At 56.8% G+C, this 24,864-nt stretch overlaps 5 protein-coding genes across 5 annotated transcripts; 2 read left to right on the top strand and 3 right to left on the bottom strand.

Annotated features, from left to right (window-relative positions):
• Positions 1 to 465: 465 nt before the first annotated feature.
• BXZ73DRAFT_84565 (uncharacterized protein) lies at positions 466 to 3,484 on the bottom strand (the record flags this gene model as incomplete). Its single annotated transcript, XM_048023982.1, has 10 exons — positions 466 to 784; positions 993 to 1,145; positions 1,251 to 1,388; positions 1,483 to 1,699; positions 1,780 to 1,824; positions 2,020 to 2,511; positions 2,568 to 2,696; positions 2,749 to 2,823; positions 2,877 to 2,960; positions 3,013 to 3,484. The coding sequence occupies 10 exons, from the start codon at positions 3,482 to 3,484 to the stop codon at positions 466 to 468; spliced, it is 2,124 nt and encodes a 707-aa protein (XP_047870658.1).
• A 3,524-nt stretch (positions 3,485 to 7,008) lies between these two features.
• Positions 7,009 to 8,223, top strand: BXZ73DRAFT_60386 (uncharacterized protein; the record flags this gene model as incomplete). Its single annotated transcript, XM_048021709.1, has 4 exons — positions 7,009 to 7,326; positions 7,379 to 7,535; positions 7,594 to 7,979; positions 8,005 to 8,223. The coding sequence occupies 4 exons, from the start codon at positions 7,009 to 7,011 to the stop codon at positions 8,221 to 8,223; spliced, it is 1,080 nt and encodes a 359-aa protein (XP_047870657.1).
• A 3,880-nt stretch (positions 8,224 to 12,103) lies between these two features.
• BXZ73DRAFT_84564 (uncharacterized protein) lies at positions 12,104 to 16,327 on the bottom strand (the record flags this gene model as incomplete). The annotated part of the gene is made up of 10 exons (XM_048023981.1): positions 12,104 to 12,951; positions 13,005 to 13,254; positions 13,310 to 13,689; positions 13,759 to 14,546; positions 14,576 to 15,015; positions 15,411 to 15,433; positions 15,460 to 15,576; positions 15,637 to 15,766; positions 15,953 to 16,035; positions 16,087 to 16,327. 10 exons carry the CDS (start codon positions 16,325 to 16,327, stop codon positions 12,104 to 12,106), a joined length of 3,300 nt encoding a protein of 1,099 aa, XP_047870656.1.
• Positions 16,328 to 18,428: 2,101 nt separating this feature from the next.
• Positions 18,429 to 20,060, bottom strand: BXZ73DRAFT_110204 (uncharacterized protein; the record flags this gene model as incomplete). Its single annotated transcript, XM_048017335.1, has 5 exons — positions 18,429 to 18,913; positions 19,314 to 19,447; positions 19,770 to 19,820; positions 19,870 to 19,957; positions 20,024 to 20,060. The coding sequence occupies 5 exons, from the start codon at positions 20,058 to 20,060 to the stop codon at positions 18,429 to 18,431; spliced, it is 795 nt and encodes a 264-aa protein (XP_047870655.1).
• Positions 20,061 to 20,657: 597 nt separating this feature from the next.
• On the top strand, positions 20,658 to 21,270 carry BXZ73DRAFT_110203 (uncharacterized protein; the record flags this gene model as incomplete). Its single annotated transcript, XM_048017334.1, has 3 exons — positions 20,658 to 20,806; positions 20,995 to 21,043; positions 21,109 to 21,270. The coding sequence occupies 3 exons, from the start codon at positions 20,658 to 20,660 to the stop codon at positions 21,268 to 21,270; spliced, it is 360 nt and encodes a 119-aa protein (XP_047870654.1).
• Between the last annotated feature and the right edge of the window lie 3,594 nt (positions 21,271 to 24,864).

Raw genomic sequence — 24,864 nt, 5'->3', positions numbered from 1 at the left:
CGCGGGGCGCCCGCGCCGAAAGTAGGTGAAGTCGGGCGCGCAATGCTGCGGCGCCGCTGTTGGAGCACGCGCGATGCGCGCTAGCCATTGTCTTGATGCCGCCCGGACTTACGCTCTGCCATGGTCTATCCTACGATACCATTCCGTTTCTGCTTGCCTCGCGTTCTCCTGTTCCTGCTTACATACACGTGCACCGGTCCGTAGCCATCAGTCCTGTCTGTCACTTATACCGTCTCGCCCGCGCAGCGCCTCCCTCAGTCTTGCACTCTGCTCGAGCGCACCGTACTGAGGGTGAGCGCGCATTTCTTTATCCCGCTGCATTCTGCTTTTGCTCACTCTGTACTGTAGTCTACTGCGTATCACTACAGGTACAGAATATATTAGTCTTGCACTCTGCTCGAGCGCACCGTACTGAGGTCTACTGCGTATCACTACAGCTGCTACCGCTCACAGCCGCGGCCCGACTCACAGCCGCGTTCTGAGGGCTGGCCCAGCCCCGGCGTCGGGGTCCAAACCGCTCGACGGCTCCCCGCAGTCTTCAACCCCATCGTATCCCAGTCCTTGCCACCCACCCTGGGTGTGAAAGAATTCCTTGAGGCGCTGTACCTCTCGTGCGATGTCTACGGCCCAGCGGATGGCAGCGGATGCAGATCCGGATGCTTCTTTGGTCGAGCCGGCGATAATATCTGCAGCCTTCTCCCATGACACGTCGGCTTCAGCGAGAGAGGGGTGATTCATCATGAGCCGTTCCCTTGCGTAGAGCTGATCGTCGAGGCTCCCAGTACTGTATGCGCCAGATGCCAGGAGTATATCGCCTGCCACGGATAGCTGACGGACCCCGACCGTTCCGGATAGAGATCGACCGCGGGCCCCTGGTGTCGTAATCTCTTGCCCTGGGCATACAGAAATTACCTTTTTTGAGGGGCTTTGCATGTGAGATCGATGCGGTGTACTCACCCTGAAAATTCATTACGCTCCGAGATCCGTCGTACCGTCGCAACTTTGCTTCGACGGCTATGGCCTTTGCGACCCCATCGAGCTGCTCCATCAGGGACTGCACATCGTGGTAGAGCTGAAGGCATGATAACGGGCGATTTTGGCCGCTGAACAAGACTTGCAACCGGATTAGAACGTCTTGCAATCTTCTGTACGCCAGCGCAATGGATCTATAAACATCTCGCCCTGGCATGAAAGCGACCTTGGTTGCAGGTCAGATCTTTTGAGCAACCGAAATAGCTTCTCAGGCTCACCGACGGTTTATCCGTTGGAGACCAGCGGGCCGCTTGTACATCTGCGGAACGCTGGAAAGTTTGAAGTTGCAGCTGCAGATGGCGTGAGACTTGAATCCGAAGATCGATATCTGGATCGATTGCTGCTTGGGCTGGGGGCTGAATCCCCGGATCCGCAACGTGTCCACTTGATCGCATCTCGTCCTTGCCATCTCGAAGGTGTTCCTCGGCTTCTCCTCCTACAATCTCGGACCTCTCCTCAAATGTCATGTCTGCTCTCCCGGGTACGGATCGCTGAGCGATTTCCCCGGCTCCACGTTGTGGCGGCGTCAGTCCTGAAACCGCTGCAGGTTCGTACTGGCGTCCGATTTCGGGCTGAGGGGCGTTCTGAGGATCTCTTGCTACGCCGCTCCCTCGGCGATCGACGGCGATCTTACGATCCTCTTCGTAAGGATTGATTGGTTGGAGACCTGCGGGTCGTAAGTTACGCCAAGATCGCCCTAAAAACAATGAATGTGACCGGGGTGAAAGATGTAGAAAGGCCGCTCACCCGGTGGAGCCGATGCTCGTCGCTTAGCCCAGTCTTCCGGCATGTCTGCTTCAACAGGGAATAACATTGATATTAAAAACATTTTCGTGGAAGGTAAATGTTACCTTGGGCCTGCGATGAAAGATTGGAAAGTGGAGGTATCAAGGGATCCCCGCCTACTACAGCGCTGTGTCGCCGTAAGTTTGGCTTCTCCTCGAATCAAATCAAAAGGAGACCCCTACCTATCAGGTGCCATATTACCCCCCGCTGTCGTAGTTGCCGCCTTCCGTAGTTGGAGGCGTGTGCGCGGCCTGGTGTGAAACTGGCTCAAGGTTTGCGCGGGCTGCTGCTTTGAAGCGGCGTCCCCTCTTTCGGTCTCGCCGTTCTGAAAGGGTCTGTCTACTGAGTCGTTTGTTTGCCCTAACGTTCGGGAATCAGTCTCGCGGAGAAACGCGAAGGGTCCGGTGATGTCGAGTGCGCGCCGGTTAGCACCCCAGATTGGCCCTTGCTGCGGGGCTTCATCGGTAGTATTCGGTTCTTCCTCTTTAATGCGATCCAAGTACATTCGCGGTTTTTTGCACCCATCTGGACGACCATTCTGTGATGAGGGCGGGCAGGTAGCCTTATCGCGACCTCGTTTCTTCGATTCGCTTGGGCGTAAGGGTTGCGGGCTTGGCGGCCGGCTGGGAGCGGCGGACGACGCAGATTGAGGCGGCAGCCCTACGCTCGCCGTGACGGTCGACTGTACTCCAGCTGGTAGCATCGGATACATCAGCAGTCCCTCCAATTCCAGACGCATGTGTGCTCACCGCCGCCGAGAAAATTGGCTGCGCCCCCATTGTCAACAAATTTAGTCAAAACAGTTTTGTTGCTCGCAGTTTCCCGGCGCCGCAGAGGGAGAGCTTTCGTCGGTCTGGCAGTGTAAATACCGGAGGGTGCTGAAAAGCACGTTTAAAAGACGTATACTAAAACGCAGGCGGTGGGTCTTACTGCTTTCTGAGCCGGTTCCGGAAGTGCTCGGGTTTGGGGCAGCTGCAGACTCCAAACCTCCCTGACTGTCGTCGTCTGCACGTGGTTTTGAATCAGATTACAGTATATGTATGGCATAGATGCCTTACCGGGAGCGTGCTTTCCCGGTGGTACAGCCGCATTAATCGCGAAACGCAGCATCGGCGGTTTCAACGCCTGCTTAACCCACCAATCTGCACCCCTTTCATAAAATGTATACAATCGCAATCATGAAGCGAGGCCCACCTGCGTCCTTCCACCAAGCGCTAGAAACTTGAGCCTCGGGCAAAAGCTTCACGTACCCGCCGTCGTCCGGGGTTTGCGCAATTCTACTTGCTCCTTCAAACTGCCCCGGTAAAGAGCCGTCCTTGATCGGAATGAGGTGTGCAACAAGGATGTTGTCTCGAACTTGCGCTTCGTTTAGATACTGCCCGGGGCGTAGCTTCCGTCGGAGAATCTTTATAACTCGATCATTTTCATAGATTGCAGCGAGGGCCAAAGACGGTAAGGACTTAAGATTTGCGCCGCCCCAATGTGCGTACTGCCGGTTAAGTCGTATGATCAGGGAGCGTAGCTCCAGGTCGTATGTCTTTTGACTGTCCGCGTTCATGAGGGTCGCCTGATAGTAATACCAAGCGTAGTGAAGTTGAGATGAGAGATCCGACATTGCTGCGGCCTGTTCGCCGGTCATGGGGGATGGCTGCTCAGCTTGTGTCATGATAGGTTGGGGATCGGATGGAGATCGAGATGGAGAACAGGATGGCGAGGCCTGGGATGCGACGGGGCTGAAGACTGCGTGGAGCCGCCGAGCAGTTTGGACGCCGGCGCCGGGGATGGGCCGGCCCTCAGAACGCCGGTGTGAGTCGGGCCGCGGCGCGCCGAAGCATTGGCCGCCCGACTTCACCTATTTTCGGCGCGGGCGCCCCGCGGGTTAGGGCGCTTCCGCGGCGGTGCAGCCTGCGGACGGACCATGTGAGACGGAGCAACGTACTTGAGGCAAACTTTCGGTGCCTGATGATTGTCAACTGGCTCCGTCGGTTGACTCGCAGAAATACCACACGTTGCTGTATTACATTTCACCTTGAGCTGGGATATCCAGATATATGGGCGATTGAACTATTCGACGAGGGCTGCGCCATGCTGCATCCACCGCCGCCGGCGACACGCTGCAGGCGTCATCGCAAAGGCACAGGTACTCTGTCTGGTCGAAGCACCGCCGTGGTAGATACATGCACGGTGAGGGAGCTTGCTCCCGAAGAACACCGGGAAGGCTAGGAGATCCACACAGATTATTCGGGCGTGGAGCACTGGGTGCATGGCACCGCGTACACAGCGAAATGTATGTATATCGCGAGGAGTAGCATGAGAGCTCCCGACCCAATCGACCGGAGCGCCTTCCCTTCACTCCACCCACAAGAACACCGAACCATCGAAGACTTAAAGCCAGATACGTCCGAAATCCGCCGGTAATATGCCGTTTTGGCACCAACCGACCCTGCAAATCCCCTCCCCCCCCACCCCTTGCCTCCAAATTCATGTGCCGCACCACCCCTGCTCTACAATACCTCAAGCCTAGATCGATGGCTCCCGTGCGCCTGCGTAGTTGACGCGGGCATCCATTTCCCGCCACGCAATCCACGCCCGCCGGTATTCTGAACACCAATCCAGCGTGAGCGCCCGTGTATTCACCCATTGCCGCCGGTCTTCTGCCCGCCGACCCAGCACCGGCGGCCCCTGATCCCGGCGCCGCTTCGTACACACCGCTCAACCTCCCCGCTCCGCCTTTTCCTGCGATTCCGGTGAGCCGCCGAGCTGCCCGCCCTCTGTTCCCAATGCGTACGCAGCCCCCGAGGCGTACGGTGTCGGTTGGATCCGACGCTCGGCCGGCCATCTCCCCGAAGAATAGTCCGTCACAACGCCGCCGTCCACCTCCGCCCGAATTCCTGAGGCAAGCCTGCAGCAGGTGATAGATCCACGAAGCCACTAGAGTGACGAGTGGCACCTGCCCCGGGAGCATCTTTGGCGAAAATGTCATTGATGCTGCGGCCCCCGAGCTCGACGTCAAAGGATAGTCGACGCTCCGGGCCTCCCGGCAAGAGGGAAGCGCACAGAACAACTGCCGCCGCCCCTCCCGCAGCATCCGTTCTGTTTGTCGACTCGAGGAGGGCCCACACCGGCGTCCAGTAGATGAGGCGATGCTCGGCGGGCGGGCGAAGGTCGCCTGGGCCGATCTGCATCGACTTGTCGGATGAGGGTGTTTCGCATTAAAGCTACAAAATGTTGAGGAAAAACATACCGCTCACAGCCGGAACCCCTTACTCTTGCACTCCAATTAGACTGTTCAAACTTGACTCGGGAACTTGAACATAACGCCCTTCACCAAAAACCATGACTCACATGGACGGGCCTTCACCGATCTCAGTCGCCTATCAAGTCGACCGAACGTAATGAAGCAACCAACGACCTCCTTTGATTGCCACGTTAAACTTTGTCCGCACATGCACCGACAAAACAACTCACCCGCGTCCGTAATACCAGCCCTGTCTTCTCCTCGTCCCCGCCGCCCTTCTGTCGCCCGTACCTGCAGCAGGTGATGGACCCACGAAGCCACTAGAGTGACGAGTGGCACCTGCCCCGGGAGCATCTTTGGCGAAAATGTCATTGATGCTGCGGCCCCCGAGCTCGACGTCAAAGGACAGTCGACGCTCCGGGCCTCCCGGCAAGAGGGAAGCGCACAGAACAACTGCCGCCACCCCTCCCGTGGGTTTCGCCTTGGTTGTCACAGCGAAGACGAGGCGTTGCGCGTGCGCATACTGGTCACGACGAACGCTTGTGCTTCACCGAATCGTCGCTCGTATGGGGAACACTAAAAGGCCGGGCATTAGCAGGGGTATCCTTCACACAAAGCTATGCGTACCGTGTATAGCGCCACGTGAACAGCCGGTGAACGGGAGATGTCGTGAATCAGGGCGGTGGGGTAGGAGCGGGCACAACCAATGATATCGAAAGTGAAGGCGACAGTCGGGAACGAGTGTACCGTTTGTCACAGCAGGGTTGCATGGCGGAGGAGAATTTGGAGCGATGGTCGTGGCGATGCGCTGACGTGGACGGAGTAGCCGCCGGTGAGCTGGCGGCGACACCGGGCGCCCAACAAAGCGCCACCAGTGGCGCCCGCGCACCGAGTGAGGCCAACTTTCCTCATCCTGCAACCGCTTTCAGCTTCAGGCACCACCCGTTGACGGTCTTATTTTTCGACCGGTGTGCACCCCCGCTTTGATACTAAAACTTTGCGCTAAAATCCCTGCCCCGTTCTTCTAAGCGCCGTTGCGACCTGAAGCATGTCGCTTCCGAAATCGCCCGTTTTGCAACAGACATCATGTGGGACGCGGCGTATATCCGAGCGCCTCTCAATGTGCATAGACTGCTGTCGAGGCAAAGTTAATAAAAAGCCAGAGCGAGAGCTGAAGATATCCTGCCGGTTCATAAGCACGTCTTCAGCCGTCTTCCGTCAGTCCCTTGCTGATAAGCTTTATACCGCAGATTTCCGCAGCGTTGAGACCGACGCCTCCGGCTTCTTTGATGACATTTCGCTAAACCCCGGGGACCCCGCTCATGGTTCCCCGGATTACCGGACCATTTTCAACCGAAGGATGGACTCCCGGTCCGCAGACGAGTTGAAGGTGCGCCCATTCACATTGTCAACTCACCTCATGCTGTCTCGCTCACCTTTGTGCTACGTGGTTCTGTTTCAGTTCACGATCGCTGCCTATATGCTTCCCAAACTACGTGCAGAAAGAGATCACATCTTGGCGGGAAATGTGGTCCATCGCAAGACCCGTCCGGGCATAAGGGATTATTGCGGTCTGCAAGCTCCTCCCCCTTTATCCGTATTTCGCTTAACTAATCGTAGACGGATGCCTGGCGGACCTGTTCTCAAAATCGTGGTTCTGCGCTTCTTGTGGAGTCGACTTGTGTGATGAATGCCTTCAAGACATCGTCCGCCCATCCGATCAAGTAAGTTTATTTATCACCTCGCTCAGTCATATTGATTTGTGACCATTGTTTGAAGCTTCTAGATGGCAGGTTTTGTACAGTGAACAATAAGGAAGGACATACCCGAGGCAGCTTCCGACCGCGGACAAGATTTTCGCTGTCAGAGTTAGATAGCGCCATACTCGAGATGAGTCAGTTTCTCGTACACAGGTGGGTGATCAGGTGTGGTGTAAACCATAAAGCGTACTTATGCCCGATAGACGGATCACTCTACGCCCCGAACGGACGCCGGGGGCGCCCATCGACATACCCACCTTTCAAAACGGTGCTTTCTCAGAGGACGATTTCTACTCTGTTTGGGAGCGCAACAAACTCGTGGTCGTTAGGGGCATCGATCGGACTCTCCAAGGCGCCTGGACTCCCGCGTTTCTTATGAAGAGGTTCGGCCGGGAAAGGGTCAAACCCATCTATTGCGGCACTGACATTGAAGCCGAGGGCGAATACACGCTTGCCGACTTCTTAAGTGCATTTGAAGGCGGCGACTCATGTGATGCACTCAAGCTGAAGGTTGGCTTTGCCTACGGGTTGTGCGATCCAGATCCTGCTGAACGACTCTTAGGACTGGCCACCTCAAGATTTGTTTCGCCAGAAGTTCCCAGACTATCATGATAGTTTTATAGAAGCGATCCCGGTTCCTACAAGAGACGTTGCGGCTTTGAACGGGGTGAAAAATCTCGCCGCTCACTTTGATCGGAGCGGCTGCCCTCCTGATCTCGGTCGGTATCACAGAGTTAACATTCGATATACGTGGAGCTGACGGAGGTGGGCGTACAGGTCCCAAAATGTACGTTGCATACGGTAATCCCCACAGCTCTCATGGGACCACCAAACTCCATCTCGACTTCACTGATGCCGTCAACCTCATGACGTTCTGCCCCGATCCGAGTCAAGTCGGGGCTGTATGGCATGCTTCACCTCCGGAGAGCCAGCCGCATATCCGGCACCATCTACGGACCATGTATCCGACGGAATATGAGAGGACAGACCCCATCCACTCACAGGAATCTTACATCACAGATCAGGTTTGGGAGGATCTAAGATTGCAGTACGGTGTTCAATATGTACGGATTGAACAGTTTGTTGGCGACGCGATTTTCATTCCGGCAGGATGGCCCCACCAGGAAGGTTCTTCCCGCATTCATGGCCTCTCAATACTGATCGTACTCACAGGTCCAGAATCGTCAGAATGCGGTCAAAATCGCCTGTGACTTCGTCTCACTGCACAACCTCGATGTAACAGCTGGCATGGTTCCTCAACAGCGAGCCCATCGCCTGAACAGCGGCGGCCACGGCGAAGACTTACTGCAGCTAGACACCCTCGTATGGCATGCATGGCGATCTCTGTCCACGTTTCCTGCGTCTGCGATGCTAACAGAGGCTCAATTCATCGGCGGCGGTATGTAACACAATTTCCCGCGGCTCTGTAACTACTGACGGGTCAATTAGTGGCGTCGCTTGCGATACATGCGCCCTCCGCGCTCCCAGCCGGTAACGAAGAGGTCAGGCCATACCGCCTCCGTCTTGGAGTCCATTCTCCACGGCATATTGCTAACGCAATCTTTTCCATCGAAGGCCGAATTGCGTGAACCGCCTTCATCGATCTCCAAGGAAACTAATCCCGGGCGAAGCAAGCAAAAATCTTCGAAGAGCTCCACCAAGCGATCACAAGGGGGATCCTCGGGAGAGACGCGACCGAGGCCCAGCGATTCCTGCGACTTCTACTGCGTTTATCCTGGATGTGAAAAGAAAGACATGGCCGGTCGCGGTCTCATAACGCATATGTACGTTGATTCCGAACCGTTCCTTGGCTCAACGTTCACCAGGGCTGTATAGAATAGATCGGCATCCTGAGATATGCTTTGTGCAGCGTCTAAAGCCGTTGGTTCAAATATCGGGCACACAAAGCGTGCGAAGCTCATGGCCAAGCTGAAGAAATGCTTGAAACCAGAATTTCTTGCGGGCCTTTCATAGGGCATCCAATAGCTGTCGACACCTTACCCGATGTTCGGGGTTGCGGGCGCCGCCAGACTCCAGGCCCTCGCGCAATCCCGAAGAGCGTCATATGGCACTGCTTCCGCGTTCTTCCCTATCCAGCCATGCCCGCCTTCGCTCCCCCCGCCTCTCCACACCATAGCAGCTGCTACCGCCGACATCGCCTGCGGGACGCACAGAAGCAAGCGCGCGTTCCTCTGCGGTCGGCGGTGTGAGTCATTCATTACAGATTGCGACTCACTATGGTCCTCATGGCCCTTCGGTTCACTAAATGTCTTTGTAATCCATGGATTCCGTTTCTTCGCCGCGCTTGATGATTGCCCGCTCTGGCACGTTCCGCTCGAGCCTCCTTGCGAGCGGCCCATCGGTGACTTCTTCATTCCTTCGAACATGGGGACTAAATGTACGAGAGTCGCTCCATAAATCTGCTGCAGGGAGGTGCTCGGTATATAGGGGATGGGAGAGGTAGCACCTACGTTTTCGCACGAGGCGGTCGTCGTCATCATCAGCGCGACCGGCTCCCCGGCGGCTGGACCCCCGAAGGCGGAGCGCGAACAGTTAAGTCACCGGCGGCTATATGTGCAGGAAGGCGGCGGGCCGATGAATGGGCCGCGGCATACGTCGCAGAGATTGCAAACGAGCTTGTTCACAATGCGCGGCTCAGTGTGCCAGAGCGTAAATGCCTTGTTGGCGTTGATGATCCCTAAGGGGTGACCAGGATGACACTCTACGTGCGGTCAGAGCTCAATGACCTCAACGGCACTTCAATTCGTCGTCTACCCTAAAGCCCTTCTTATTCATGTGTTTCACCACCCAATTGCCTTACGCGGATCTCTTCGCACGCACTGCACTTGGTTACCTGCGCATGGGCTTGTGATGCGGTAGGCAGACGTTGCTGTATATACTGCCGGCGGCAATGCAGCCCACCCTACGGTGCGGTTATGCAATGTGGGATTTCAACGCCATTACTGGCTTCCCTTCATCGGCGTTAGGAGAAGACAGGGTGCCTGCATCACAGCGGTGCGGCCGCGATTCGGCTGCTCTCAGCCGTCTGGAATGCGATGGTCTATCGGTAACTGCGCTTTCAAATAAAAGACAGCACATCGCCGCATGCCGCGCACATGCGCCGGCTTAGGCGCCGAATACATTTGTCCGCATTTACTAGCGATCTGGGGTTTTCCTCTCACGCTCGCGCCATACAACTACCGTCCTACACCCACATCGCATCCACAACACTTCCGCGACAATGCCTTCTCATTTGGGAGAGCGGGAGGCGCCGGGAGTCGAAACAGATACAGCCATCACCGGCGCCATTCCTGCATTGCTTCGTCGATTGCTTCAGGGGCACGTCAAGGGAGAGGCTGTAGGCACCATACCCTGGAACGAATGGCGTATTTATTCTCAAGAAGACCAGACAAAAATTGAAACAGCAGCTAGAGTGCTTTTTTCTGCGTTCACGAGACAATGTCGGAGTTCAGTCTTTCGTCGAACAAACCTATTCACTCACCAATCGTCGGCCGTAGATCGGACATCATGGGCCGTTCATGAAGTCTGGACGGAAATCAAAGACTGCATTCACAACCGGGCATCCCTGACCCAGAAATTGCTGAACCTTCTGGCTTCTTATCCGCCTCTTTTACCTCTGCAGCCGAACGGCCATCTGCCTATTCTAGCGGGGCCTTTCATCATTACCGACAAACACGGCGTCATTATCTTTTGGAGTCTTCCTGGAGTCCTATCCACTGCTCTACAGGTTTGTGGTCATTTGTCACCCTCACTCGATCTTTCTGATCTCCAGCCAGACAGAGTTTATGTCGGCAACGAGACGGTTGGGGGAAAGGGGTGGCTTGGCGATCTCGAAGGACACCAGCTGCTGGAAGACGGGGCCTGTATTGTACGACTCTTATCCCGAGAAAATACGCAGCAAGACGCCGCAGCTGGCCGGAAGACTTGCCCTTTCCGTAGGAAGCACTTCGGTGTGGGTCCAAAGCGACGGTTGGCGGGTATGCAATCGATTTGTCCTGTGGACATAACCTAACACGAAGGTTGCTCAGACGTCTGCTTCTGGCCTGGAATTCACAGCGGAGCCTAGAGCCAGCGCCGTTGAGCAATGGCTTTATTCATGTCGTCAACTCGCTGCAGTTCTGGGAGGAATTCTAGCTGTAGTCTCACCAAAGCAATACAGGGCCCAGGTCGGTATGATCCACGCCTTGAAGAAGGAGATCCCGGACGGCATATTCCGATGGCCTTTCATATCCGAACAATGTGAACTGGTCGCCAATCGTGAATGGCTTTCGACTCGATATATCAACGCGACATCCATCAACTACAGTTTACATGCGTCTTTTGCGGCAGAAAAGGGTCCTTGTTTCGTAGCAATGCGCAGCCTAGGGATATCGGTGCCTTCGGACCCGGGTTCGATTCAAGTAATGCTCGAGTCGTTCGTGCAATACGGCCTTCCTCCGCAGCCCGGTGATTCGATACGCTTGATTTTATCTGCGGACGGGAGTACATTGAATCGATGGGCCGGGGATCAAGGGGCGATGAACCCGGAATGCGTTCGGGACTTAAAGCAGGAATTTGGCCCCCGCGATTAGAGGACTTGTCGGTATCATATTTCATAGAGCTCGACGTGTTCGGTCGTTCCTGTTACCGCTTTGGGGATGTACCGGAGGCTCTTGATGTTTCCCCGCGGGTGATAACTATTCTACATGAATACCGGCTCAATGACCTGCGGCCACCATCGGCGCAAAAACATGCCCCGACTCGCGATGCCGGTCGGCTGCTCCCCTGGGGCCTGCAAGCTCCGTCCTGCTGGCGTCGCTATTCAATGATCGCAAACACGTTCTTGAGCTGAAACGCTTGAATGCTCCTGTCCCGGAGTTCATAGATCCTTGACGCTACAAAGATGTGCATCGTATCAAGCCGGATCATCGTCCACATCCTATTTCGGCGGCAAAAAAGACACCTCACGGACCCCGTGTCATCCACGGCGCGCCAAGACGGGATCAACTACGCAACCGGCGGGGCGAGGAGGAGGAGGAGGGAGGTAGCTACTGATGACGCCGCTCCTTGGTCGGCCGTAGGGCTTCCGGTGTGCGCGGGAGTAGAGGAAGGGCTGGGGGACGGAGTGGATGCTGTTAGACTAGTCAGACTAGAGGGGGGATCGAGGGATTGCTGCGGCGAGATAAAAGCCTTGGCAAAAAATGTCGAGGTTGGGGCATTGGTGCGCAGGGAGGAGCCCGCTCTCCTCGACTTCAGAGACGGCTTCTTGGAAACCTGCAACCATATTTCACCCGTCGGTGGCCGATGGAACACGGTTGGAGGCTGATTCAAAGAGGCCGTCCACAACCTCTTGATGCGCTATTCTCCTCCACAAAGCTGTAGCAGCGTCTTCGTCGAACAGATTGTTAGTGAAGGGCCTATGTACTGCCGACTGCCCTCGTCCAGAACCGGACGAAGAGCTTGCAAAGACGGTTCCGAAGCCTACAGGGCGCTGGGTTGAGAAGGCATCAGTCGAAAACTCTCCCCTTGATGGCTCGCCGGATGGTGGGAGTGCCGGAATTTTTTTCGCGGTTTCTAACGCAACGGGGCCCATTCCAGGAGGGGCCGATGCATTGATTCCGGCCGGATCTGCTCCGGCGTGGACGGGAACAGTCGCAGAAGCAATACGCAGGCCGCGTGGGCTGCGGGACGCGGCAATATTGATCGGCGGCGGCGGTATGACTCCTGAGAGCTTCGGCGGATTGGGGCCCACCTTTGAAAGCAAGACGTCGCGGTGTTGCACCTGTTTCTGAAGTTTCTGCAGCGACCTCACTTCGCCAGTCAGATGCATTGCCCAGTCGATGACGACGAGCGCCGACTCGGACGGAAGGTTCTCTGACCCCTTGATGATGTCCGGCAAGTTCCCCCAAGGATCGTTGGCTTGTGCAAGGGCCGGGAACAGCGCTACCAGTCGTTCTTGAGCCCGCAGACGCTCCTGAAGCGAGCCTTTAGCGTATGTTCCGGACGCAAGAAGGACGTCGCCTGCTAAAGACAGAATATGAGGACCGGAGGTGCTGAGAATGGGCCTCGTTTGTTGAATCAGCCCGGATGCCCCGGCGTCCGCAGAGTGATTAGCGGCGGTTCCTGTTCCGGCAGCTATAGGGAGGTCTCAATGCGCAACCACGGTGAACATGACAAGCTTCACCCACCTTGATTTTCCGAATTTTGGCTGTGAATGCGGTCCCTGACCCGGACATTGACCAGATCGTTGGCTCGAGCAGCGACATCTCCCATATCGTCCAACAGCCTCTGCAATGAGCGGACCATTTGGAGACCTCCAAGATTTGTGTCAACATCTCTAGACGTGATGGGACGTTGAAGCAGGAGCAGGATCTCGCTGAACGCTGAGTATATGTTGGCTAATGATCTCTGAAGCCCGCCAGATGCATCAACGCCGGCCTAAGGTGCAAGTAAGTCGCCGATTTCTGGTGCAAAAGATGCACGGTAAACATACCCTGAATGTATCCGTCTGGGACCAAAGGATCGCCTGTTGTTGCGCGGCGATTACCAAGCTTTCCAGCAAGTCTGCAACAGGATTTTGAGCCTCCTCCACAAGCAACGCCTGTAGGTGGACGGCAGCCTGGTTGGGGACTATAGTGGTCGGGGCCGCCTCCTGACCGTGGGATACGGCGTCCGCTGTAAAAATTGGGCGTCCGTTGTGGGAGTCCCTGCGCCGCTCTTCCCATGAAGCATCAATTGGGGTAGCATGAAGGCGGTCTTGCATATGATCTTTCCAAGAGACCAAATGGCCGAAGCGGGCGCTCTTCCTGTGATCAGCGCCGCCTTCTAGAGCAACGTTTGCATCAACCGTGGCCACGGACATTTTTCGAAAGGCTTGATGTGGTTGAGCAATATATGTCAGCAAACCATAAGCGGCGGGGGAAAGGGGGGACGACTGCCTACCCGGCGGTGGACGAACACGCCGCGCCAGCCATTCTGCAGGAATCCCTGTCAACTCGAAGCAATCTCTTAAGTAGCCGGCCGGAATACAGACGCTTAAAGCGCTACCTTGTGCAAGGGATCCCGATGCTGGGGGCGGTGTGTGAGCGCCGCTTCGAGGCCGAATTTGCCCTTGGGGCCCCCACTTGCTGGCGTCCAAGACGTCCCCAACGGGCACCGCAACGGCGCTGCTGTCAAGCCCCATGTCCCCTACTGGGGGATGCTGTCCAGACTCTCTCTGCTTCGAAGACTCGCGACCGACGGGACTTGGTGGTTGCAAGACGTTCTTCCAATCATCGAAGCCGTAGGAGTCATTGTCCTGCAGAGGTCCCGATTGGAGTCCGCCGAGGAACCTCGGAGGGCCGCTGTCTGAAATCAACTCAACGTCCAACTTATCAAGGACGTGGTTAGAGGAGTGGGCCGTGTCGTCTTGCTGCCGCTCCGACCCTGAAGCAGAAGCAGCTGCGGAGCAGAGGTCAGGCGGGGTATTGGAAAAACGTGGACCGCTCAAGAAACCCGAACCTTCATCGTCAGGTTTGCCCGTATTGTTCAGGCCTAATTCGGCGCCAAAATCGGCGCCCCGTAGTGTAGGGAGTCGAAGATGATGGTCCTTTTGAGCCGTATGATCTGCACCCGCCTCCTGTACCGGGGGTGCGCGCTCTTCGGTGCTCGACGACGCGGACCCTTTCCGTCCGTGGCGGGCGACATTTTTCGGCCTCGCATGTCGCGCTTTGTCGGATGCCTCCGGGGGCCTGGAAGGCACGAATGGCCGAGCGTGCACATGTGTACCGGATGGAGGGCGCTCATCCTGGGCTTGGAAAGGGGGGCGTGGGTCGAAATACGGCAGTCTTTCAAGGTCGCCTCGACGAAGCCTTCCTGCCGACTCGAGCGAATGAATTCTCTTGAAAAACCAGGTTGGGACATCCTCTGCGACGCGGGCGGGCTTGACCAGTACTCGGACGCGGAATCTTCCTCCGGGTACAACTCAGGATTTGCCAAGCGACGTGCTCTACGCCACCTTGCGTAGCGTTCCACCTCGGATTCGCCGCCGCCCACGTTCTCGAATTCGCATTTTATCTTCAATCTGTGGCAGCGAACGCAGCTACCGCCGATCAAAGGAGCACCGATGCAGGGCACGCCGCGCTCAGCATCACTTTTCTTGCCGCTCTTGGGGGCCTTTTCACAACTGCGGCATCGCGCTCCCTGGCACCCCTCGTTTAGCTGCACGAAGTTCGAACAGTAGTTATGCTGTTTCTCACCTCCGGCCATTCAAATCGTCGTACGTCAAGCGTATCCTCCGGTGGAAAGCCTTTCTTCAGGGGGGGACATCCGCCGGAAGAGGATGCGCAGTTCTACATTGTTTCCGCTACGTATGCGCTTGGATAGATAAGAGGACTCTGGCTCGCTCTGCTTCGTCGTCATCAGCTGAGGAGTAGTACCTCACCTTGCGCTCTTAACATATGCTTACTGTTCTTATCGCTCTCTTCGTGTGCTTACAGGTCTATTATTCATATAGTGTTCTATCTGACTAGGGCTCCTTCGTGTGCACAGTCTTCCTGATCGTTCTCACGGGTTCCTCGGAAATCGCGACTGCCGCATCCGCAGGGCCGACTGACTGGTTTATCGGCCAGGCCGCTATCTCGAATAAAATCCCAACGGACGCACCCCCCTCACAGCCGTCGGTGGGTTCTGCAGTGCCGGGGATTGGATTTGAAGGCGGCGCGGCTTCTTCACCGGCCGCGATTTTCCCACCGGGGCCCTCCGAAAGTTTCCTCCTTGCTTCTTTTCCGTCGTTTGACACAATGTCAGAGTACGTTGGCTCATATAGGTGGCAAGACGCACCCTCTCTCTGCAGCTCCTCTATCGGCTCTGGTGCCCTCGACTTTCCTCGGGCAGCGGTAGATTTCGAGGCCGCCTCAACCTGGTTCAGCGCAGCGGCCGTAGACCGGCCTCGTGCGGGCAAGGGTGAGAGCTGTCGAGGCCACATTCCTGCAATGTAGGTGAGTCACCCCTTCTGATAGAGGTAGACAAAGCAGGTGTTGGTGAATTACCTATCCGGGTAGAGGACGAGGCCGTCCCTGGCACCGAACGCTCCCCTGATTATGGAGAAAGACGGTTGGTAAATGCGTAGCCCGGTTCTAGGTAGGAAGAACCTCACCGAGCTGCGGGACCCCCTTGTGATGCCTTGCCAGCTCGCCGGCTTTGCCTGTGGCATCGGAACGTTTTTTTCCGCCCACCAGGCTACATTAACAATTAGAGCGGGGAATGACGGGATATAGTCTGTGCACTTACTCGAATTCTTCCACCAGTCGCTCGAGACAGCCTCTTGAGGCAAAACCTTGACCAGCCCGTGGTCGTCCGGTGTCTGGGTCATTGTACCAATTCCGACAAACTGTGGGGGCATCTGACCTCCGGCATACAACGGCACCAGATTTTCGATTTGAATGGCGGCGTCGATTGCGTTCTTGCCCATATTTTCGCCCGGTTTCAACTTCGCCTCAACGTTGTAGATGGCCCTGTTGATCTCATACATGGCGGACAAGGCGAGCGATGGCAGCGTGTCCAGACAGTCACCCCCCCAGCTTCGGTAGCGACTAGCGAGGCGGTGAATGAGCCGTCGTAGCTCGTCTCGGTATACCTCCATGGACGCTGCCGGCTCCTGTGTGTCTCTCAGCGTCTGATAATGATGCCATGCGTAGTGAATTTGCGAAGCGATGTCCGACACTATATAGGCCTCTTCAGCGGACATCTGTGATGAACTCTGAGTAAGGCAGGGAAACCGACTGTAAGCACACGAAGAGGAGCGATCCTCAGTCAGTGATAGAACGACTATATTGAGGGCATAAGTAGTACCTGTAAGCACACGAAGAGGAGCGACTACAGATACAGTAAGCATATGTGTAAGGAGCGCATAGAAGTGTAGGTACTTACTCCTCAGTCAGTGATAGAACGACTGAAGAGCAGAGCGAGCCAGAGTCCTCCTTATATCTATCTCAGGAGCTGCATACGTAAGCGAATGATGGAGGACATATGTGGCGCAGAGGTCAGACCGGACAGAAGATGGATACGAGGCTGTACGGGCTGTGCGCTCAAGACAAAGAAAGTCCGTAAGTGGAACAAAGGAACAAGGAGAGAAGCGTAGAAGAACGAAATGGAAGAGATAAGGAACTACAAGGCAGTGAAGTGACATATGGAACTATGGGAAGTATCTCACAGAGTCCATGTGGATGCGTAAACTGATCTGACTCCCGGCCTTATGTGCAGACATCTGATGCTCTGTATCCGGACCGGACATCATGAAATGTTGGTGGTGGGAGAAGGAGGTCGAGGTGATGGAGGGGTGTCGGGCGGTCGGTTCAGCGCGGTCGATGATAGATATGTATGCGTCGGCCTACGGACGGCCGGCATCATACGTAAGCGTACAGAGGCGCCTGCATCTTGCATTATTCGAACGACGCGCACGTGACAGCCAGTTCGGTGGATCGAATTCGGGCTAGCTATGTTTGAGGTGTTCGTTTCGTTTGTACTCGACGTTCTCGCACAGGTCGCTCCGCATGATGCACACAAGGCATTGTCACATGGGATGGGGTAGAGAGTCTGGTACTTAGTATACGGCACTCATTGTTTCAATATAAGTACACCTATGTCCTCGCTTTCTGGCCTGGCCCTCGACCTTCGCGTCGCCCTTCACCTTCGTCGCCCCCCTCCGTCGCGTCCCGGCCCTGCGCGTCGCCCACCTCTGAATCCGTGTCGCCCTCTCCTCTTCTCGTGCGCGCGAGCACGCCTCAAGGCTTCTTGAAGGACCTGCTCTGCGTGGCTCGGGACGGTGTCCCCTCCCCACCTCCGCCTCCACCGCTCCCTCCTTCACATCACTCTCCTTCACTTCCTGCGAGCGCGTCTCACTTGTTCGCGCGAGCACGTCCTACCCGCGCTTTCGACGCTTGTTCAACTCGCGGGGGACGGGGCCTCGCATCCCCCTGCCCCGGTCCTGGTCCTCTGCCTCCACCTCGCCCTCTCCGCGTCGCCCTTCTCCGATCTTGCGCGCGTTGCGCTCCATCGGGTTAAAATATATTTATTATACATACTGGGGTTAGAGCCTAGGAAGGAATGCCGCGGCCCCGCGACAACACAGAGGCAGAGGTGGGGGAGGAGGGCGACGCGGCGAGGTGGATGGGGGCGAGGTGGACAGAGGCGACATAAACGTGGGTGACGCGGACGCGAGCGGCGCAAAGGCTGGCAATGCGGAGGTGTGCAGCACGAAGGACGGTGGCGCGGGCGGGCGACGTGGGCGTAGGAAGAGAGCGGCGCGGAGGAGGACGTCCGCCAGACCTGTAGTAGTTGTCGACAGGGCGGCAGGGGCGCCCATCATGATGGGTGGGCGTGTGGGGAGTGCAGGAAGGCGGAGCCGCGAGCGCCGATCGGTAATTTCTCACACGTTAGGGTCTGCAGGCGTCTGCACCGGTCAGAGCCAACCGTTCTGACGCTTTTTTATTCCAATCCAACAGACGTCCCAAGTTCCAACCAATAAATTGGATTTGGTTGGATTTGGTTGGCAGCGACGCTCTGTTGTCCAACCGGAGCTCCAGTGTTCCAACGTAGGTATGAGCGGGGAAATTGATGCATTTTCGTGACTACTAGATTACTGCTACGGGCATGGGTGCGAGAGTCGGAACGGGGAGGTTCAACATCACGTTGTCCTCCCCCTGGAGGCGGAGCGGCGCGAGATCGGGGACGAGAGCGACTTCGACGTACTCGAGCCATCCGCGGTCGCCACGAGTGCAACGCGCACACGGTGCCAGTGCCTCCCAAACGATGCAGCTCCACACGCGGACGCGTGGGGCAGGAGGATCGACAATCACCAACGGCGGCGGCGTGGAGCGTGCCGCCGGAGCGTCGCCGAAGGCGTTGCCGACAAACAACGTCGGAGACGTGTCTTCAAGCGGCAGCTTCCGATTGGCATTGTAGATCGAGTCAAGAGGCAACGGTGTTGTGGAGCGTGCCGGTGGGACCACGAGCTGGCAGTTGACCTCCTCGACCCTACACCGGGGGAGCTCGTTCTCTTGCCTGGGCTCGTGGATGCGGATCAACATTGAAGGAATCGTGACTTGACGTGACACGACTGACGCAGGTAAGCGGGTGAGGTGGTGACTCAGGTGCGACGACACAGCCATTCCTCACCGCGCATGTGCCGAGGATTCACATGGGAAGAGTCTCCGTGTGCGCACGTACAGGAACAAGTCAGGGTGCGGAAGACGGGGAGACGAAGAGCAAACGGATATGAGCGCGGACAAGGAAGTCAAGCAAACCAAGAGAAAACGCACCGTAAAAGAGCGGGGCCGTTGCAAGTGATGGTCGGTTGTTAAGAGGGGAAGAAGCGGGAGGTGCTGGTCGAGCAGGACTTGACCGCAGCGGTAAACGTCCGCCGATAAGACGACGTCCCGATCGCCTGCGGGGCGCGATAAATACGAGCGTGAGGGAAGTCTAAAGCGGATGGATGGCACGAGGAGGCGGGTACGCACGGGAGAAGATGTGCTCGTGTATACAGGTGAGCTGGATTTTCACCTTGGGGGAGTCGGTCACGATGAGGCAGTTGGCAATGCTCTCAGCGATGGTCTTGGAAACGGCGACGCGGAGGAGGCTCTGGATCTGGATCCTGGACGCGACAGACGATTAGGGGGCTCGGGCAGGTCGTCGTCAAAGTAGTCCATGAGCACGGTGACGTCCGCCGCCCATCGGTTGATTTGCTTAACACCATGTTCTGTGCACGCACGCAGAGCACATGGGGGAGGGCCGAGCGGGTTGAGGGACATGCGGATCGCAGCAGTCTGACCGGACAGGCGTACCTTGATCGGAAAATCGTTGACCGAGTTCCCGCCCAGCTTGCTGCAGCGGTTGCACTGCGTTGTGGCGGGCGGATGCGGCGATGTGCGACACAGTGGCAACGGCCGCGCCGGAGGAGCGAGCGTCCCGTGCACGGTTGCAGGGACGCGCTCGTTGTGGGGACGGAGGAGGTGGTGCGGCCGGGGCTGGGGAGGTGGTGAGCGAGGTGGGGAGTGCACATAGTGGGGGACTCACCAAAACAAACAGCCCCGAAACAGCTCCTCGAGAATAGCGGGGGTGAGGGAGGGGGGCACGTTGGCGTGCTCCACGTACGTTGAGGATGCTGCACGATCGGGAGGAAAAGACGGGGAGCACAGAGACGACAGGGACGATACGGAGGAGTACATACGGGAGTGCCAGCGCCGCAGAGTCAGAGACGTGTACATGGGAATCGACGCGCGTTGCGTGGACACCAGCGCTTAGCATTACCAGCACCATCCTCCGTCCTCTTCTAACTCAAGAGTCTGGCCTCGTACGGACCTCCCATACGTGCGTCGCCTACTCTACTCTCTGTATTGTCTACACGATGACCCTGATCTTCTTTAGCACGCTCGGCCACACTTCGTATTGAGCGGACCCTTGTGAACATCTTTCCCCCTCGACCCCAGGCCACTCGACCCCAGGCCACTCGACCCCAGCCACTCGACCCCCCCCCCCAGTCTTCCGTCGACCAATGGCCGTGCTTGTCCACGCGGTGACCGCGACACGTCCCAACCTACCGCTTCCACAACGCCTCCCATCATGTTGAAACCGCGTCGTCCCCTCGCCCGCGCCGTCGCCATCTCTCGCCCGCGTCGCACACCTCGCCCGCGTCACCAGTCTCGTCGCCCGCAATTTTTCCACCTTACCCAAGTCGCCCACGTCTTCCGCATCACCGTGTTGTCCACCTCGCCTGGACGAAGCTCTGTGGGTGCTGGGGCTCCGCGATCGCGCACCCCAGTCATGATCGTGCTCTTCCTTCCCTCCGGTGAGCAACAGTCTACATGTCTCCGGTAACGATACTGACGCACTCGGCGCTGAAGCTCTTCGGGCACGAGATTGCCGCCATTCTGGTCGGCGACATCTGCGGCCTCTGGATCGGGTTCGGCATCGTGGCCACGGGCACGCTCATTCGCGAGTTCATAAACTACCTGTGTGTCCCGCCTCGGCCTTTACCCGTTTGAGCCCCCTACAGGTCCGCATGCCACTCGATGACCATTGGCTCACCTCCCAGGCTTAGATCCATACGCATATAGTCAGTGACAGGGTAACACTGTCTATCAGCGTGCGTAACCCACTCTTCTATGTTGCTTATCGCCGCTGACGTTCTCTTGGTACTAGCGACGCGCTCTCAATACTCCACTTGCTTACTCACTCCGCCTTCAACCTGGTACGTACAGCCATCCCTCCCATGTTGGCTTACATATGCTCAATAGTACATCGCTCCCCCCACAGCTGCCCTTTGTGCATCGACCGTGTTCCCCGGTAGGCCCACGAGTCCAGGACGTCGACGAGCTCATTGATACGGTCTCAAGAGAGGAAGGCACGAGATGGGAGATGGAAGATGTGCGCTCGCGCGCGGCGAGCCTGACGGACTCGGACATCGACATTGAGTAGATGTGCTCTGGGATCACGGACGGCGAGGTGGCGTACTTTCCTCCCTCTGCTCTCTTTTGCTGATATGTTTCCTCCCCCATGCGCGCCCTCGCCCGTCCATTCCTCCTTCGCTGTCGCGCCTCTCTCCGCTTCGCCCCTCACTCCGACCCGTCATCCCCGCTGGCACGGACGCACAGACTCCCGCGCAATACACGTAAGCCTGGCGTGCGTACACGCTTTACGGCTGCGTCCATCCTTGGGACGGCCTCGTCGTTCTCCGCGTCGCGGACCCCGGTGTGCGGCAGCGGCGCCCTCCCCACCGTCTTCTGCGAGTACGTCAGCGGTGGGCGCTCGCTCATTGGGCGCTAGCGTCGTCGTCTCCAAGGTCGGCCGTCCGCCTGCTCCTACTCCTGGCGTGGGGCCAGGGCCTGGGGGGGGGCATGCTGAAGAAGACATAGATCCTCGCCTTCGCCTTGTGCCCTGAGCCCTCTGTGCCGATATCTACACAGTGTCTCATCGTGTATTATATGCTAAATCCCTTAGTGTGGCACCGTTATTGCCCTTTGGTGACCGCGCCATAGCCTTTTGGTGGCACCGTTTTGTGAACCACCCCCGATTCACTTCAAACTTAACATCAAGGTACATATTATCATTTTCGTTATATCTGTGCAATTTCTTTCATGTATCTTGATGTCCCCTATGCTCAATGAAGGCTCTGATCTCGCTCGACGGCATGTAGAATAATTGAGCGCTTGTTGACACGCGTCGGGCGTCTCCTTTCAAATCGAGCGCCTGATCTGTCCGGAATGATGCTGGTATCGGGCGCCCCATTACTAAACGTGACCGTATGTCGAACGCGCGAGAACATACCCCGTCGGCATGAACAGACCCTGTCTCACGTGACAAAGCAGAGACGGCTTAGATCTAATGGTCTCTGGCGTGGTCACGCGTGGTCATGGGTGAGTACTAGTGATTGTGTCATCATGCGTGTTCACTAGCGAGTGGTCACGTTGTCACGCGTGTTCAACGGCGAGTGCACATCAGCAAAGTGGGTGCACGCGCGACAGAGCTCTGTAGTGCGCTGCAGTACGTCAGAGGGCACTATCATTATTTGTAGTTCAGACGAACAATGATCTGATAGTATCCATGTTTGGTAGATTAGCGGCGGCGACGTTCGACATTCATCTGCATCTGTCGGACAAGACGCTGTCCGACCATACATGATCAGACGCCAGTGAACGCCCGATTGAATCCCGGTGGGTGAATGATCATTAGTTAGCCTTTGTATGATATAACATCATCTGTGCAGCCGATATACGACAGTGCATGTTTGACCCGACAAAGACCTATCGAGTGCGATCAGACGAGTCGCGGGATGCCTGTTGCGCTGGTGCTATCCACCCACTTCATGTGCACACTTAAAGCAGGACACAGTCTGCCAGGTGTGCAGCCAAAAACCATTGCATTACTACTACATATCAAGTAATGTACACAATAGCATGTTAGAATAAGCGTCAGAAATGCGGACGGTAGGTTGACTATGTGTAGTAGAGCACAGACATGCGCACGGACGAACACCGTCGGACTCGGTCGTGGTCGCGGGCGAGGCGCTGGTACGTGCGCGTTGGACGTGGGCGTAGGGCCGAAGTGTCCTACGCAGCGGGACGCAGGGGCATACGACGTGGGGCCAGGGGTAATATCTGACGTGGGAGCGGGCACAGGCGCAGAGGAGGAGGACGCATGCGAGGGCAATGCAGGAAATGGTCACAGGACTGAGACCAACTCACTCGGGGATGTGTGCGTCTTAGATCTCACTGGGTGCACCCCTGTGCACCCTCATGCTCATACAGTGGCGGCATGTCCCTGACCTTCAGTCGGAGGACGTGCCGGCAGAGGTCGAGGCCGAGTGCGTGAACTTGCTGATGCACAGCAGCAGCCGAAGGTGCATTGGGGCGTCCGGGGACCGAGCAGTGCGAGGGCGGTGAGCGCGATGTTAAGTTGGTGGTTCGAGCGGGACGTAGTAAGCGCGGGGCGGACGGAGTAGGAGTCGGATGGCACGTACAAGAACCAGAGCAGCGTAGTCGCTGGCGACATGCCGACGTCGCACCGCGAGCCGCGCGTGGGCGACGGACTCGATGGCCTCGAACCTGGGGTTATCCCACTGGACGACGTCGAAGTCGGTGAAGGGGGGGAGGTGGACGCGCAGGATGCGGAAGGGTGTATCGGGAGGTGGACATGTTCAAGAGTGCAGGGAGGCGGACGCATTGAGCGCGGGGAGGTGCTCACCTGAGAAGTTGTATTCCCACTCATAAAATGGTTCAGTGCCAGCAGCGCAGCACTTGCTGTCTATCGAAGATTGGTGAAGCAGGAGAAAAAGAAGAGAGAGGGAAGAGGTTTGTACTGCCACGAAGTGCGTGGCCCCAGTAGTATAAATATTCTTGCTGAGCTGAGTTCATGTTGACCAGGATACGGTTGCCAGACGAGACCAGGCTGTGCAGCTGCGTTCGGACCGAGACGCGGAGATCCGAGACTCTGGTGAGGGCACGAGCACTGTGGGACAGGATTTCCGATGGCGTATCGGAGGAGGAAGGGAGCGGAGTGCACGAACGCGGAGGAGAGGAGAAGAAGAGAGAAGGATAGGTGCGGGACGAGAGGGTGCACGCCGCGGGCGCTACTTTGAAGATGGACGGTGCGCAGGTATAGTGGGCGGCACGAAGTTACATCTATCATAGTACATCTGGCTCCCTAGTGCGTTCTCAATAAACGTCTTACCGGACTATCACCGCTCGAGCAGAGCCCTACAAGACGCAAGTCGATCGTGTCCGATCATTGGGCATCCGGTCCGACGATGTCTGCCGTCTGCCGAGCTGACATCATCCGCTTTCGCCGGGCGCCACAGCGCTCGATCGGCCGCCCCTCGTTTTGCTGATGTGACAGCGAGGTCATGCGAGGTCTTGACACAGGGGCCAAACGAACATGTTCGACCTACCCTGTGAGCCGATTTGTTCTCGCCATGGTCACCAAGGAGGGGTTCTTTGTTCTTGCATGCTCAAAATGAAGCGGGGGTTTGTTCTCGGTTGTGCATACAGAAGCTGTGGGCTGATCTAGCCAAGATCTAGCATGTGCTTACACTAGCGGTCACCGGTTCACTGTGTGCCCTCGAAGAGGTGAAACTCGCCTGTCACGTCACCTGGCAGTTCTGGGTGGTATCGCCCTCAGGTGTGGTGAGAATACGAGGTTTGCGTCATTAACGCCAGTCGAGTTCCACCGTCTGACTTGGTGAACCGAGAAGGGGTTTTTAAGTAAGATTTTGCAACCATTCACCAACTGAGAAGAGGTGGAAATGCGTATGTGTCTGGTCGAGTATCGATTCATGCGATTGACGAGTAAACCGGTGAAAATACACTGAAGAGAAAGAGGTATTTATAGTTATGTTTTCACCACTATTACTGGCAGTTATAGCCACCACACAAGGACGTTTTGCACCAATGAATGGAGTGAGATCGGAGCACACCGGATTCGGGACAATCAACCGCAATAACACGGTGATGTGAATACGGAATACTATGCTACATGAAATCGACGCTCGCGATCAAGAGGCTGCAGCCTGCGCGG

This window comes from Epithele typhae (assembly GCF_022376455.1).
Source record: "Epithele typhae strain CBS 203.58 chromosome Unknown BXZ73scaffold_335, whole genome shotgun sequence".
Taxonomy (NCBI): domain Eukaryota; kingdom Fungi; phylum Basidiomycota; class Agaricomycetes; order Polyporales; family Epitheliaceae; genus Epithele; species Epithele typhae.
This window is presented reverse-complemented; position numbering and strand designations above follow the sequence as displayed.